The sequence below is a fragment of the Populus euphratica genome, unplaced genomic scaffold, assembly GCF_000495115.2.
Source record: "Populus euphratica unplaced genomic scaffold, PopEup_1.0 scaffold589.1, whole genome shotgun sequence".
Taxonomy (NCBI): Eukaryota; Viridiplantae; Streptophyta; class Magnoliopsida; order Malpighiales; family Salicaceae; genus Populus; species Populus euphratica.
In genome coordinates this window covers 178,603-192,237 of record NW_011500089.1, presented here as the reverse complement: position 1 = coordinate 192,237, position 13,635 = coordinate 178,603, and the positions used below count along the sequence as shown (strand labels likewise).

At 34.3% G+C, this 13,635-nt stretch overlaps 2 protein-coding genes across 3 annotated transcripts in view; both read left to right on the top strand.

Moving 5' to 3' along the window:
* Nucleotides 1-2,846, top strand: part of LOC105109086 (CTL-like protein DDB_G0274487) — a 3,087-nt gene extending 241 nt beyond the window's left edge. Inside the window, exons 2-4 of the mRNA XM_011003678.1 lie at nucleotides 21-1,072; nucleotides 1,914-2,259; nucleotides 2,455-2,846. Of these exons, the coding sequence (XP_011001980.1) occupies nucleotides 33-1,072; nucleotides 1,914-2,259; nucleotides 2,455-2,715 (1,647 nt within the window). The 5' untranslated portion in view covers nucleotides 21-32 and the 3' untranslated portion in view covers nucleotides 2,716-2,846. The remainder of the gene's footprint in view (nucleotides 1-20; nucleotides 1,073-1,913; nucleotides 2,260-2,454) is intronic.
* A 1,314-nt stretch (nucleotides 2,847-4,160) lies between these two features.
* Nucleotides 4,161-7,782, top strand: LOC105109085 (26S proteasome non-ATPase regulatory subunit 4 homolog). 2 transcript variants are annotated; one of them, XM_011003677.1, is made up of 10 exons: nucleotides 4,161-4,293; nucleotides 4,377-4,490; nucleotides 4,566-4,671; nucleotides 5,160-5,274; nucleotides 5,363-5,572; nucleotides 5,936-6,227; nucleotides 6,363-6,486; nucleotides 7,101-7,204; nucleotides 7,296-7,364; nucleotides 7,449-7,782. In XM_011003677.1, the coding sequence occupies exons 1-10, from the start codon at nucleotides 4,282-4,284 to the stop codon at nucleotides 7,494-7,496; spliced, it is 1,194 nt and encodes a 397-aa protein (XP_011001979.1). In that variant the 5' UTR covers nucleotides 4,161-4,281; the 3' UTR covers nucleotides 7,497-7,782. The 2 variants fall into 2 exon arrangements, with proteins under 2 accessions (XP_011001979.1, XP_011001978.1); XM_011003676.1 differs by having other exon boundaries at nucleotides 7,446-7,782.
* The last annotated feature ends 5,853 nt before the right edge of the window (nucleotides 7,783-13,635 follow it).

The window sequence follows — 13,635 nt, the reverse complement described above, 5'->3', positions numbered from 1 at the left end:
CCCCCCCCCCCCCCCCCGGGCCCCCCTCTCTAATGGGTAGCGCAGAAGAAGCCAGCAAACCTACTTCACCCTATGATTCCTCTTCGCCATCCCAACCTCTGCTCTTCAAACCTCCTTCAACTGAAGAGCCAAACCAACCTGACCAACCTGAATCTGACCCTACTCAGTACCTCCAGATCTCTTACAATTATGGTCCTAGACCGTTCAAGGACCTTCCTTTTCTAATCCTTTTTGTTCTTGTTGTTCTATGTACTTTTGGGTTTGGTATCTTTTGTGTTTTTCACAAGAATCCCAATTACTCTAATCTATCTTCATATAAGTACGACTTGAATTCTACTTCTTGTGTAAAAGGTTCGGACTTTAATGGGTTTTACGAGTCAAGATTTGATTTTTATGTTTCGAGTTCATCAGGTTCAGGTTTTTTGAAGTCTTTGATATGGACCCTTGTAGTTACTTTGATTTTGAGTGTGCCCATTTGTTTTCTTCTGCTACTTTTGCTTAAACATTACACTAAACAAATTGTCTATGTGTCACTTCCTTTCTTTATTGTTATACCTATCTTCGTTAACGTGTACTGGTTTGTTGCTTGTACGGTTAGTTCTTCTTGTACTGATGCATTCCCTCTAGTCTATAGGATTTTGGTCTTTGTTTTTGTGTTCTTGATTATTGGGATCATTGTGTGGATTTTTGTGGCTAATTGGCATAGAATTGAGTTGACAGTCAAGATAATTGGAGTTGCCTCTGCTGCTTTGTCAAAGAATCTGGGTTTGTTTGTTGTGATCCCATTGTTAACACTTGGATTAGTGGCGTATTATGTGCCTATCGTGGTATTTTTAGTGTTTGGGAGATTGAATGGGAAAATTGTGCCTAAGGAATCAAATGGAGAATATAGTTGTGCTTGGAAGCAAGATAGTTGGGTGCCAGCGTACTACACATTGGCAATTCTTACAATGTTGTGGTCGTTGACTGTGATGGTTGAAGCTCAGGTTTATGTCATAGGTGGAACTATTGCACAGTGGTACTTCACAGGGGAGGACTCGAAACCTAGAAGGAGTATAAGAAGTTCTTTGAGGTGATCTCTTGCTTCAAATTCTTTGTTTCACATATTAGATGCACACTGCATGTGTTTTTGAATTGTGATTTGTATATCAAATGGTTTACTCGATTCGCATTCTGAATTGTTAGTACGACTCAGGGACATGCTTATAGGTTATTATTTTTGGAACGTGATTCTTATGTTGAATAGTCTCTCTCACGAGTTGTTAATGAGCGAGGCACCTGTTAATGATGGTTTTCTTAATAGAGATCGGTTAATAATTAGGAATCCCAAGAAAATGGAAGAAAATAATGAGCGACTCTTCTGCGGAGGCAAGCATGACACAAGAACAGTCCAAAATCAACTAATATTTTTGTCATTTTATATGATTTGTGTGCATGCCCATTTTATTTAAATCACCTGTTACTTTGGATCAAGCTGAACTGAGTTCTTGAACTTTTTTTATGTTTATTTGAGTACTTGGAACAATTTTTTGGAAGAAAAAAGTAGGCTCTTCCATTAATTTTGACTGTTGATAATATTCTAGAAACACGACGGTGTGGTAAAAACACATGATTTGAAAATAGAAGGGAAAAAAATTAATGGAGGGGGATGTCTTGATGATTGATCCTACTCCTAGCTATCTCGAAGCTTTTCTTTTGCTGGCTGGAATTCAGATACACCTAAATTGTGGATGTACCTTCAACCAGATAAAGATTTCACATTAATCAATCTCTCTAATCATTGGCAGCGTGCTTTTATTGTCCTCAATACCAGTGTCTCAAGGCACATTTCGTAACCTGCTCAGAACTAGATATTTATGAATGTCATCATGACATGATTATCTTTTTGACCTTTGTGTTTTAAAATTTTGCAGAAATGCCTTCGGTCCTTCCTCTGGCACTGTATGTTTATCTGGATTGCTTATTTGTGTTGTTCGCTTTGTGCGTGCGGCGGTCGATATTGCAAAACGGGAGGATATTCCTGGGATGGTGAACCTTGTCTTGCGGTGTTGTGTCAAAGGATTACTTTCAGCAGTAGATTTTCTTAACAAGTTCACGATCAACTTTGCAGCCATTACTGGTGAAGCCTACTGCACCTCTGCGAGGATGACATATGAACTGTTAAAACGTAATCTGCTATCTGCTGTTTTTGTTGAGACTGTTTCCACTCGTTTGTTGGCTGGAATTGCGTTCATACTTTCATCAATATATGCAATTGTGGTGAGTAGTTATTCTAAGTTCTGTCACCTTTTTATCACTAGATTGCTAGTTGATGGTGATTTACTACATGTGGTTTCTGCATAAATTTCCATACTAGTAATTTGCTATTAGCTTGGATGTTGATATTTTATTTTTAGATGACGTAATGTAACAGTCTAATGCGAATGTTTTTCTTGATTCTACCTCTGTAAACAGGTCTGTGCTATCCTGAAAGGTGCAAGCAATATTGGGTTTTATTCATATGTTGTAGCTGTTCTTGCTTGGGTGCTACTGATTATCGTGCTGGGTTCCTTCGTTCATGTTCTGGACAATGTGATCGAAACCGTTTACATATGCTATGCCATAGATAGGGACAGAGGGGAGGTTTACAAACCAGAGGTTCATGAGGTTTATGCTTTCCTACCTAGTAGTAGAAATGACAGATCACCTATGGCTCCCACTGCTCCTCTTGTATAATCAAAATATCATTGTCTAAATTTTGTATTATCGTTGGCTGTCCAGGTTTTGTATTATAGCTGTTAGTTGACAGATTGTGCATAACTTGCATTGGTTATGAACTTTAGTTAATAAAGAGCAGGATTTTCAGGTAACTCAACGTGCTAAGATGGTAATATGCCTAATGACATGGTCTTAAAGTGGTTTTACTAAAACACGTTTTAGTGGTATATTTCTTTTTCATCGTAACTGGGGTATGAACTCTGGAGAAGTATTCTCAAATGCTTTCAGATTGTATGCACAGAGCATTCAACGCAAAAAAGAAGAAAACGTCATTTAGGTTTTTAGATCATAGTTATGAGATCCAATCCAAGACATAGCCACGGCTTGTGAATGTGCCAGTCAATTTTGTTTTTGTTTTTTAAAAAATAATTTTTGGAATTTTTTTATGTTCATTTTTTATTAGAAAAATTAATTAATAAAAAATATGTTTTAATCAAAGTGAAATTTGATTTGATTTTTAAAAAAATATTTTTTAATGAAAGTGAAATTTGATTTGGTTTTTTAAAAAATATTTTTTATTAAAAAAAGTTATTTTTTAGTTCATTTTTTATGGCATAACTAAACACTAGAGAGTGTTTTTCAATTTATTTTCTATTATACTACCAAACATCAAAAAATAATTTATTTTTCTAAATTTTTTTTTTTAAATTAATTTTTGACAAATAAACAGGGTATTAATTTTGGTAAAAAAAATAACATGATTGTTTGGTATTTTGTGCTTTTAAAAAATATATTTTTGGTTTTAAATTAATGTTTCTTATTGATTTTAAATTGTTTTAATATGCTGATATTAAAAATAAATTTAAAAAATAAAAAAATATATTATTTTAATTTATTTTTACATAAAAAAACACTTTAAAAACACTATTATTAACATATTTTCACATGTAAAAGACTTCAAACAACCACTACCATAATATTTTGACATGTAAAAGACATGATTCATGTTTATCGAGGAAATATCCAGTTCAACAGGTCTTTGCTAACCCTGTTTCACGAGGGCTGTTTTTGTAGTCCAATAGAAAATAACATGCTTCTCCAGTGTTGGTTTGCTGGTATGATATTGCACTAGCTTCTAAATTTTATTTTTTATTTTTAAATATTAAATTAATATTTTTTTAAATATTTTTTATAATTTTAATATATTAATAAAAAAATGGAAAAATATATTATTTTTATATATTTTTAATTAAAAAATTATTATCTACCACAATATCATTTAGGAACTCAGGTTTATGTTCCTTTAATTATTTAAATGATCTTTTGGGCCTCTGTAAATGGGCTAAATCTAAGTGAGAGTTTTGAGTCTTGACCCATCATGTGCAGAATTGGGCCCTGGACCTATAAGTCCACATTCCTTCTTCTCTTAGACAAAGGCATGAGGCAAATTTAAAGTACCCACCCGGCAAAGCAGACTGTCTAGAGTTTTGAGCAAGCAAGAAAGAAAAATAAGAAACATCAACAAAGAGAAGCTCTTTCTTATTTTTCTTCTCGCGCAAGCACAGCACAGACTAAACAGCAACAATGGTTCTCGAGGTAAGTAATTGATTGAAACCCGAAAAACAATATCTTAATTATGAATATAAATCTCGTTTAACGTTTGTTTTGACGTTATTTAGGCGACTATGATATGCGTCGACAACTCAGAATGGATGCGAAACGGCGATTATTCTCCTTCTCGTTTTCAAGCTCAAGCTGATGCTGTTAATCTCTTATGCGGCGCTAAAACCCAAGTAATTTCACTCCTTTTTTTGCCTTTTTGGGTTTTGTTCGATAAATCTGGTTTTGATTTTTTGGGGTAATTGTAGTCGAATCCAGAGAATACAGTGGGGATATTAACAATGGCAGGCAAACAAGTTCGGGTTTTGAGTACTCTTACTAGTGATCTTGGCAAGATTTTGTCTTGCATGCACGGTGCGTTTATTTTATACCATGCCCTTTCATACTTCAATTATTATTTCTTTCAAATTAACTAATGTGTTAGCTTTTTTTTATCTTGAATTTATTGGTGGGTTTTGTTTATATATATAATTTAGGCTGTTTTATGGTTACTGGTTATTATCAAGTTTGAGTATTTATGTACTGTGAATGGCAAAGATCACTACTTTGCAACTGAGCTTTGTTAGAGTGTTTTATGGTTATTGGAGATGATTGAATTCAGATTTTTATGTATTGTGAAGGAAAAAGTTCAAATTTTATAGCTAATGTGATAAATTGCAGTAGTTATAACCATTTATAGGTGAAAAAGAATAGCAAAGCTTGTTTCTGAATGTGAGCAATACAATGCAACCTGAAATACCCTAAACCAGCTCTAAGTTTTCAGTTAAATTCACAAGCACTTTCTTGCTTTTTTTCAAATTATTTGATATTAAAGTTTACCAGTTAATTTCTTTGTTATGTAGGTCTAGAAGTGGGTGGTGAGATGAATCTATCAGCTGGAATTCAGGTTGCACAACTAGCTCTCAAGCATCGTCAAAACAAAAATCAGCAGCAAAGAATAATAGTTTTTGCTGGAAGGTAGGCTTGTTTGTTGGTTTACTGCAACTAGCTTGTTCTTTTTTGTTTTTGATCTAAGTTTGTCTTTTTTTGCTAAATGTTTTTTCAGTCCTATCCAATATGATAAGAAGATGTTGGAGACTATAGGAAAGAAATTAAAAAAGAACAATGTATCTCTAGATATTGTTGATTTTGGAGAAAACAAGGAGGGGAAGCCGGAAAAGTTGGAGGCCCTCTTTGCTGCTGTCAATAGCAATGAGAGTAGCCATATAGTTCACATTCCTCCTGGTGGAGTTGCTATTTCTGATGCTCTTATGAGGTGTGATACTCTATCTTCCTTTGTTTCACTAGTTGAGGCTGCAGCTATCAGTGTGCAAATTAATGGTTATTTCTTTATGAGAATGGTTTCAAATATGCTGATTTGAAAGAGCGATTTTTGTTAAAATAGAGTTGATATGTGTTGTAATTGTGGGATTTGATTTGGAGAGCTGAAGTAATTCACATGAAATTGAAGAGCTGCTCACATTGGTTTTTCTTGTGATAATAAGCAACTGAATCGTATACAATCACCATTGGATATTTCTTGTCTCATAATGAAATGTAACATATTGGATCAATCAATAATATTTTACCTCATTTGTGATGTTGTTCAAGTGATTTGAATTTTTTATTATGTTGGCAGTACACCTGTATTCACTGGAGATGGGGAAGGAGGGAGTGGCTTTGCTGCGGTGGCTGCAGCAGCTGGTGGTGGCAACTTTGATTTTGGTGTAGATCCTAATTTAGATCCGGAGCTAGCTCTTGCCCTTAGAGTTTCTATGGAAGAGGAAAGAGCTAGGCAAGAAGCTGCTGGAAAAAGGGCTGCTGATGAAGCTGCTAGACAAGAAAAGAGAGAAGAACCAACATCCAATTCACAGGATGCAACAATGGTTGACAAGGCTGCTGAAGCAACCAACAATGCTTCTGAACCAATGGTTGGTTTCATTTTGACTCTTACCTGTTTGTGTCTGTGGGTCAATACCTCTGCTGCACAGCTTGCTTTATGCTTTCTGTTTGGGTGCGTCTTTCTGGTTTCTTGAATTTGCTTTGACAATTAACTGTGGTGATAGGATGAAGTGAATGCTCTACTTCAGCATGCAATTGCTCTATCAATGGAGAACTCTGGATCCGATCCCTCAGTTCGCGATTCTGAAATGGCTGAGGCAACCAATGAAGATCAGGATCTGGCAGTGGGTAGGTTTTGTTCCATTTTAATAAACATGGCCTGCTAGTACTTCGAATTTCTCTGTGCTTCTCTAATTCATATATAATAAAGTGCTCCTGTATATTAATTGCTAATGAACACCTGGATGTGAGCTCAAAGCTCACATTTAAATTTCAATTCTCCTGAGATTCATGTATGACATATTTAAATTATTCTAATGCTTCATTATTTGTTTGTACTTGTGTCTTGTGTTGAGGATAAGAGAAATCAGAAAGGATACTGTATTGTTAAGAAGCCAATAATTTTGGGATTTACATGCAATTGAATGTGGAATTGACTAGCAAGTGCCAGTGCACCCAAAAAATTACTCAACGGTTCTTTTTCTACTAGAACTTCTGATTGTATTGGCATACTTATGAATTTTTTATGATTGGTTTCTGGTATTTTCATTTTGAACTTCCTGGTTTCTAGATAAACCGCTATCATCTTTGCCCAAGTTACCATGAAAATGACACGACATTTTGTAAACCTTGCAATGTTGTGCGCCAAAGTTTCAAACACTTGTCAAATTTGTTCTGATGCCATGATTTTTAAATTAAATTGGTGAACCTGCATTGACCCGCTGAATATCTCTTGCCTGCAGCTCTTCAGATCTCCATTCAGGAATCTGCAAAAGATTCATCAAGTCAGTCAGATATGAGCAAGGCTCTGGAGGATCAGTCGTTTATGTCATCTGTCGTTGCATCAGTAAGTACACTTTGAACCTGCCTATAAAGGACTCCTTTATTGATCACCTTCAGTACTAGGTTTTCTTTCTGACATTTTATTCATCTTGCAGCTTCCAGGAGTTGACCCTAACGATCCCTCAGTGATCGAACTGCTAGCATCTTTGCAAGGCCAATCTGAGGTGCGCTCATGCTTTTTAATTGTTTCTTTGTGTCAAACATTTGCAATGCACATGTCCTAAATTTGCGATCATTATTATTTTCAGTCCGAGCAGAAGAAGAATGAAGATAATCCACCAAGTGATGGCAAGTGAATGGCTCTTGATAACTCTTCATGAAAAGCATTGCGCTGAGGAGAATGAATAGAAAGCAGACTTGATAGAAACACCTGTTGAATTTGCTACCTATTTTCCAGTTCTAAGGCTTTCACTTGAATAGGCTGAATATCGGGGTAGGATGTGAGAAATGCTGTCATTATGCTTTTAACGATATGCAATGGAATTGATGTCTTTGTTCTGCGGCTCGCTTTATGGTTGCTTGCATTGGGAAGAAAACAATGGCTCATTGTTAGTTAAAATTGGAGTTGCTATATTTCATTCTTATTGATGTCACATTGACAAGTATTCTGCTTTTCGTTTCCCTTCCCCGTTCCTGATTCCATGTGAAATAACCTCACAGCCTGGTATCAGTCTGGTCAGTCTCTCAGGGTATGTCTTGGACAGGGCAAACAATAGCAGGAGTCAGACCCTCTGTTCAGAAATTTCGAATCAGCGTGCAAGAGGTGTTGTCATTGCAAGCAAGACTGGAGGCAAAACTGCTATTTGCTTTAAGCCTTCAGTTAAACCAGCACTTCGCTAAAGAGGGATGGATATGGGAAAGGATGCATTTAGTAAAGTGGAAGGATGAGGAGGGGAAATGATGAAGCTTGCTAACGAGGAAGGAGAGGGATGACTCGAAAATTACAAAGGATAAAGATGGAAGTCGAAAGAAGTGGAAATTATCAAATGAAGGGTGTAATTATAATAATGTTTTTCTTTCCATCCATCCTCCCCGCAAATCGTCCCCCTTCATACAGCCATATAGTGCTTGCAAACAAGACAGGCAAACGGTCTGTTCTGGAAGTAAAAGTTAGAAATCGGCGGCACAGACCTTTCGCTTCAGACGGGTTAATTACCTAGCTATATCAAACAGGGCTGCGCCATTATTCTTGAATCATGCGACCCGGATGCAAATTTCCTAACCACTCGAAGGATTAGGGTCACCACCAAATTGAGTAGTTCCATTAAGAAGAAGCCAGGAACTGAGCGGGGGGGGTTCGTGGGGTTGAAACAGGTAGTAACCATTTCATAGCCACGCCTTGCCCTCACCGTATTCTGGCATGGCATGTGTTATGGAGTAATTTTCTGCTCTTGAATAAACTTGTGTAGCAGTCCAGTGACTCACTGCACTTAGCTTTCCTTCACTAATTCCACTCGTGTTTATCTAGTAATTAAATAAACGGAATAAACAAGTAAAATAATATAATCAAAGTACACAACAAGCTTTACAAGAATTCTTTTCCAACCTTTATTGATTTTATAAATAAAAGAAATTATACACAAATTCATATGTGTGCTATGCACAAAGATTGTATGCTACATCAAGCTATCTCTAACTCGTACTCTACATGTTGAATATACCCCACGCATGTTGTTGCATGCCTATACATGTCTCCTCCACAACCAAGAGCTACAACAAGTATTTATAAACAAGCATTTACAAGGAATAACTCTCATTTCTACTTTTAAGAAAATAGTAAGACACTATCTCATCCATGAACATGGTGGCCCCATAATCCACAAAGTAATAGGTAGTTTTCTCTTATTATCTTCTATGATTTTAGAGGGTTGAGAGCAACCCCAACCCTATGTTTTCAACTCCCATGATCCCATGATCTTGGATATCAATAACTGCCACTAACCCATATTCTACATGCCCACCTAGCAGCCCCAATTATCAGTTCTTGCTGTGTTTGCTGTTGATTTGTTGCATGCCTTGGACAGTTTTTTGTCTAAGTTTCAGATCGTGCCAAGTCTAACCAACAACTTGCACAAGCTATTGCGCGCTGCCAAATTCGTATCCGCGTGCAGGATGTTAATTCCTACGTTGTTAAATTCGCATCTGTGTACAGGTGGTCACTGTTTGAGCTGCTGAATTTCACGACAGCCCCGGTTCTTGTCAGCCTTTTCCCCTGACGAGTTTTCCTACTTGGCCTGAATAGTCTATCATCCAGTCCATGTTCGTTAACAATCCGCGTTGCCAATTTTTTCTTTAACGAACTTACATTTTTTCTTTAATGAACTTAGAGCTGCACAAATTTGCATTCTTGATTTTTTTCACTGTTAGTATAGCTGCCAGCAATTCTGGGCACTATTTTGGATAACTTGTCAAAATGTATACTTTGTGTACATTTAACACTGTTACAGCATGACACTTGTAATGACTAGGTATTTAGGTATTTTATGAACAAATATAGTTGAGGGACACATGTAGTGTTACTAATTTCCACAAAAAGGGTCGTCATGACATGCCCCTTTTCACTCTCATTTCTTCTTTTGCTTGTGGTTTTCCGAGATGGTCTTTGACACCAAAACTAGTCTTCTTTGTCAAGAATAATGCTTAGGTATATATAATGCTATTCTATACGTATATCTAAAAAATCATTTTATCTAAAATTATTTTATAATATTTTAAAATATAATTTATATTATTTTTTAAAAAAATCTTAAATAAAAGTTTTTTAACTTAAAATTTTTATATATTCATTATTATTTTTATCTATTTTATCAAATAAAATAAAAATAATAAAATTTAAAATCATAATCGTTGATATTATGTTAAATAATTATATTAATTTAAGAGCTTAACCTATTAAATTGATACTCTAAGATAAAATTTTGTATCATTATTTACCATACTTTTTTTTTTTTATTTACGTGGGGTTCTGTATCATTATTTACCATATTTTTTTTTTATTTACGTGGGGTGTCCGAGCTAGCTTGCGTGCACCACTATTAATCCCCACGGCCCACTAAATTATATTAATTTGGATGAATGTATTCTCTATTTAAATTTTAAAAAAATTGTCACAACCATCTATTAAATTAGATTTAGAACCCAAATGATAATGTGAGGAGTGTGTATACATATATACAATTTGCTACTAAACCCTCCAAAGGTCGGTCACCTCAGTGGTCTCTCTTATACCTAGAAGCTTTCTCTTCTGTTTCGACAGTGCTTTTTCAAAGTTCTTTTCTTCTATCCTCTTTTCGCCATTGCTTTTACGCAAAGACTTGGTTTTGAGGAACACAAGGACAGGGAGATAGGGATGTGGGTTCGTGATCCGAGATTGGGACCACCGTATTATCTGCATAGGTTTTGTTCATACAGTAAAAGTACACGCCTAGTTTATGCACCTTTGGAAATGGTCATGTGATCGAGCAAGATGGTCAGCGACGCCCTTTGTTAAGTGTAGCTGCGCTGCTCCAATCCTCTACCAAGCCCGATAAAGGTCAAAAAAAGGTGTTTAGAGAAAACTAAAAGTGATTTTCGATAACCTAATTGTTAAGTGATTTTTCAATTCAATTTTATTTTTTTAAAGGGATTTGTCTACAATTTCCATGTTACCTTGACATGTAGTCTGAGCTGCTGGGATTAGTTTGCGTGCACCACTACTAATCCCCACGGCCCACTAAATACCCTGCAAACTTAGTAGAAATGTAAGGCACCGTGGTTGCTAGACAAGTTGATGAAAGAATTCAAAATCTTGGAGAGATGAAAACTTCACGTTGCACACACCAAAAATTATAATTATAATGATGGATATAAACAAGTAAATAATAACCCAATTGAAGGTAAAATAACCTTGAACACAAAGCTTCCGGTGGCTCTATTTATTTTTTTAATCAACAATCAAACTACTTTCAAATTAGCTTTTATTCATTGAATCTAAATCGTTCTTCTCTCGTAATTTAAAGTAGGCCATATAATCAAATTTGGATGAATGTATTCTCTATTTAAATTTTAAAAAAATTGTCACAACCATCTATTAAATTAGATTTAGAACCCAAATGATAATGTGAGGAGTGTGTATACATATATACAATTTGCTACTAAACCCTCCAAGGGTCGGTCACCTCAGTGGTCTCTCTTATACCTAGAAGCTTTCTCTTCTGTTTCGATATCCCTAGAAGCTTTCTCTTCTTCGACAGTGCTTTTTCTGCAAAGTTCTTTTCTTCTATCCTCTTTTCGCCATTGCTTTTACGCAAAGACTTGGTTTTGAGGAACACAAGGACAGGGAGATGGGGATGTGGGTTTGTGATCCGAGATTGGGACCACCGTATTATCTGCATAGGTTTTGTTCATACAGTAAAAGTACACGCCTAGTTTATGCACCTTTGGAAATGGTCATGTGATCGAGCAAGATGGTCAGCGACGCCCTTTGTTAAGTGTAGCTGCGCTGCTCCAATCCTCTACCAAGCCCGATAAAGGTCAAAAAAAGGTGTTTAGAGAAAACTAAAAGTGATTTTCGATAACCTAATTGTTAAGTGATTTTTCAATTCAATTTTATTTTTTTTTAAAAGGGATTTGTCTACAATTTCCATGTCACCTTGACATGTAGTCTGAGCTGCTGGGAGCTACAGATGATAAAATTTGAAGAAAATTAGGAGGGTCAACTTTATTGCCCTTGCAGATTTATACCCACAAAACAGAATGCGATCCTACTCAAGCACATTGTTTTCGAATATCATGTTACCATATTGGGTCAATTAAAATATAGAGTAGGGGCAAATTGAATCTATAAACCTGGAAATTGCATTTTTTTTCTCAAAGAAAATTGCTAGGAAGTCTCTTTGCCATTATTATTATTTTCTAAGAATATATAATAAAAAATTAATTTTAAATAGAAAAAAATACTCATTTTCAACGCTTGATCTTGCAATTTAAGGATTTTTTTTCGTTCTTCCTCTTTGTCAGAACATATCAAGTATTTGCCTTTTGTTGATATAGTGTATCACTTCGTTCCTTAAAAATTATTGATTTATAGCTCTTTATCTTAATATTCTAAAATAACTTGGGTTTTTTTATGGTGTTTTATTGTTCATGTGTATGAACAATAAAACACCTTAATATATTTTCTTAAACATATTATAGCAATTATGTATTCTAGCTAAGTTGGTTGGGGTCGTGGGTTCATACGGTGAAGGTGTAAATACTTTTTGCATTCGCCTGTCATATATGTTTTAAAAAATGAAGACGGACAACATAAATATCATATTTGCTTTAAAAAAATAAAAGCAAACGACTTGTCATCCTTCCTCTCAATAAAAAAAATAAACAAAGCTAGGCACGCGGGCCCAAAATTACTTGTGTCTGACTTGCGAATGGTAGACTAAGCCCTTGAATCGTGACAACAAACTTGTCTTCTATGACCTTTTAAAGTCATATGCCCTCCTAAATAGGTTTTAAACATGGTTTTATAACATTTATTATTTTGATTTAGCATTCAATCACACAAAATGTGTACATATTATTTTGAGACTAGTTTTTAACTTACTTTAATAGTTATAAAATATTTTATCTTAAAAAAATAAAAACAATAATTCTAATTAAAAATATTATATTAACTAAAATAAACAAGAGATGTGTTAATAAAATATTTGTATCTTGATAAGCAAAACTCTAAACGACTTTGTTTTTAAGGTTAATTATAATATTAAAAAAAATATTTTAGAAAGTTAAAAAAATTATTATAAATTATAACAATATAAAAAAAAATTTAGAAAGTTAAAAAAATTATTATAAATATTATTGTTATTATTTATTTATTGACAGAATAATATACAATCTGTTTGATAATTATATGTCAAATTTACTGACAAACATATCAATAAATAAAAAAATCACTAATAAAATAACTTATAATTTGTTTAATAGTGATATGTTTTATTAAATGATGAAAGTACTGACATAATAAAATAGGTAAAATTATTTTTTAATTTACTTTGTCTGTTTATGAGTTCATCTATAAAATTATTATTAATATATTAGGAATCATTGATAAAAAAATTTTCAACCGATTATTTCTGTCCGTCGGCATATTGGCAAGTTTCATGTTAATAAATTGTAAGTATAAATATCTATAAAATTATATCAATAAATCTAAACATTATAATAATAACAATAATTAAAGATTTTACAGAACTTGTATATTTTTTTATGTCAAAATAAATTTGGGTGCCCAGCGGACATACTAAAAGAATCCTATGGTCAAAATGTGGGATAAATAGATGAAATAAAATTTGTCAAATCGAGGATAATAGTTCATAAAAAATAAAACTAAGGGTAATGGATAGAATTGTAATAATTACTAACACTAGAGGCCATTCAACAGCAACATCTTTATATAAAGGC

What these genes read in the sequence shown, in the direction of transcription:
- LOC105109085 (XM_011003676.1), top strand. An exon ending in ACAATGCTTCTGAACCAATG is followed by an intron (nt 6,228 to 6,362) that starts GTTGGTTTCATT and finishes CTGTGGTGATAG; the next exon opens with GATGAAGTGAATGCTCTACT. An exon ending in CTTTGCAAGGCCAATCTGAG is followed by an intron (nt 7,365 to 7,445) that starts GTGCGCTCATGC and finishes CATTATTATTTT; the next exon opens with CAGTCCGAGCAGAAGAAGAA.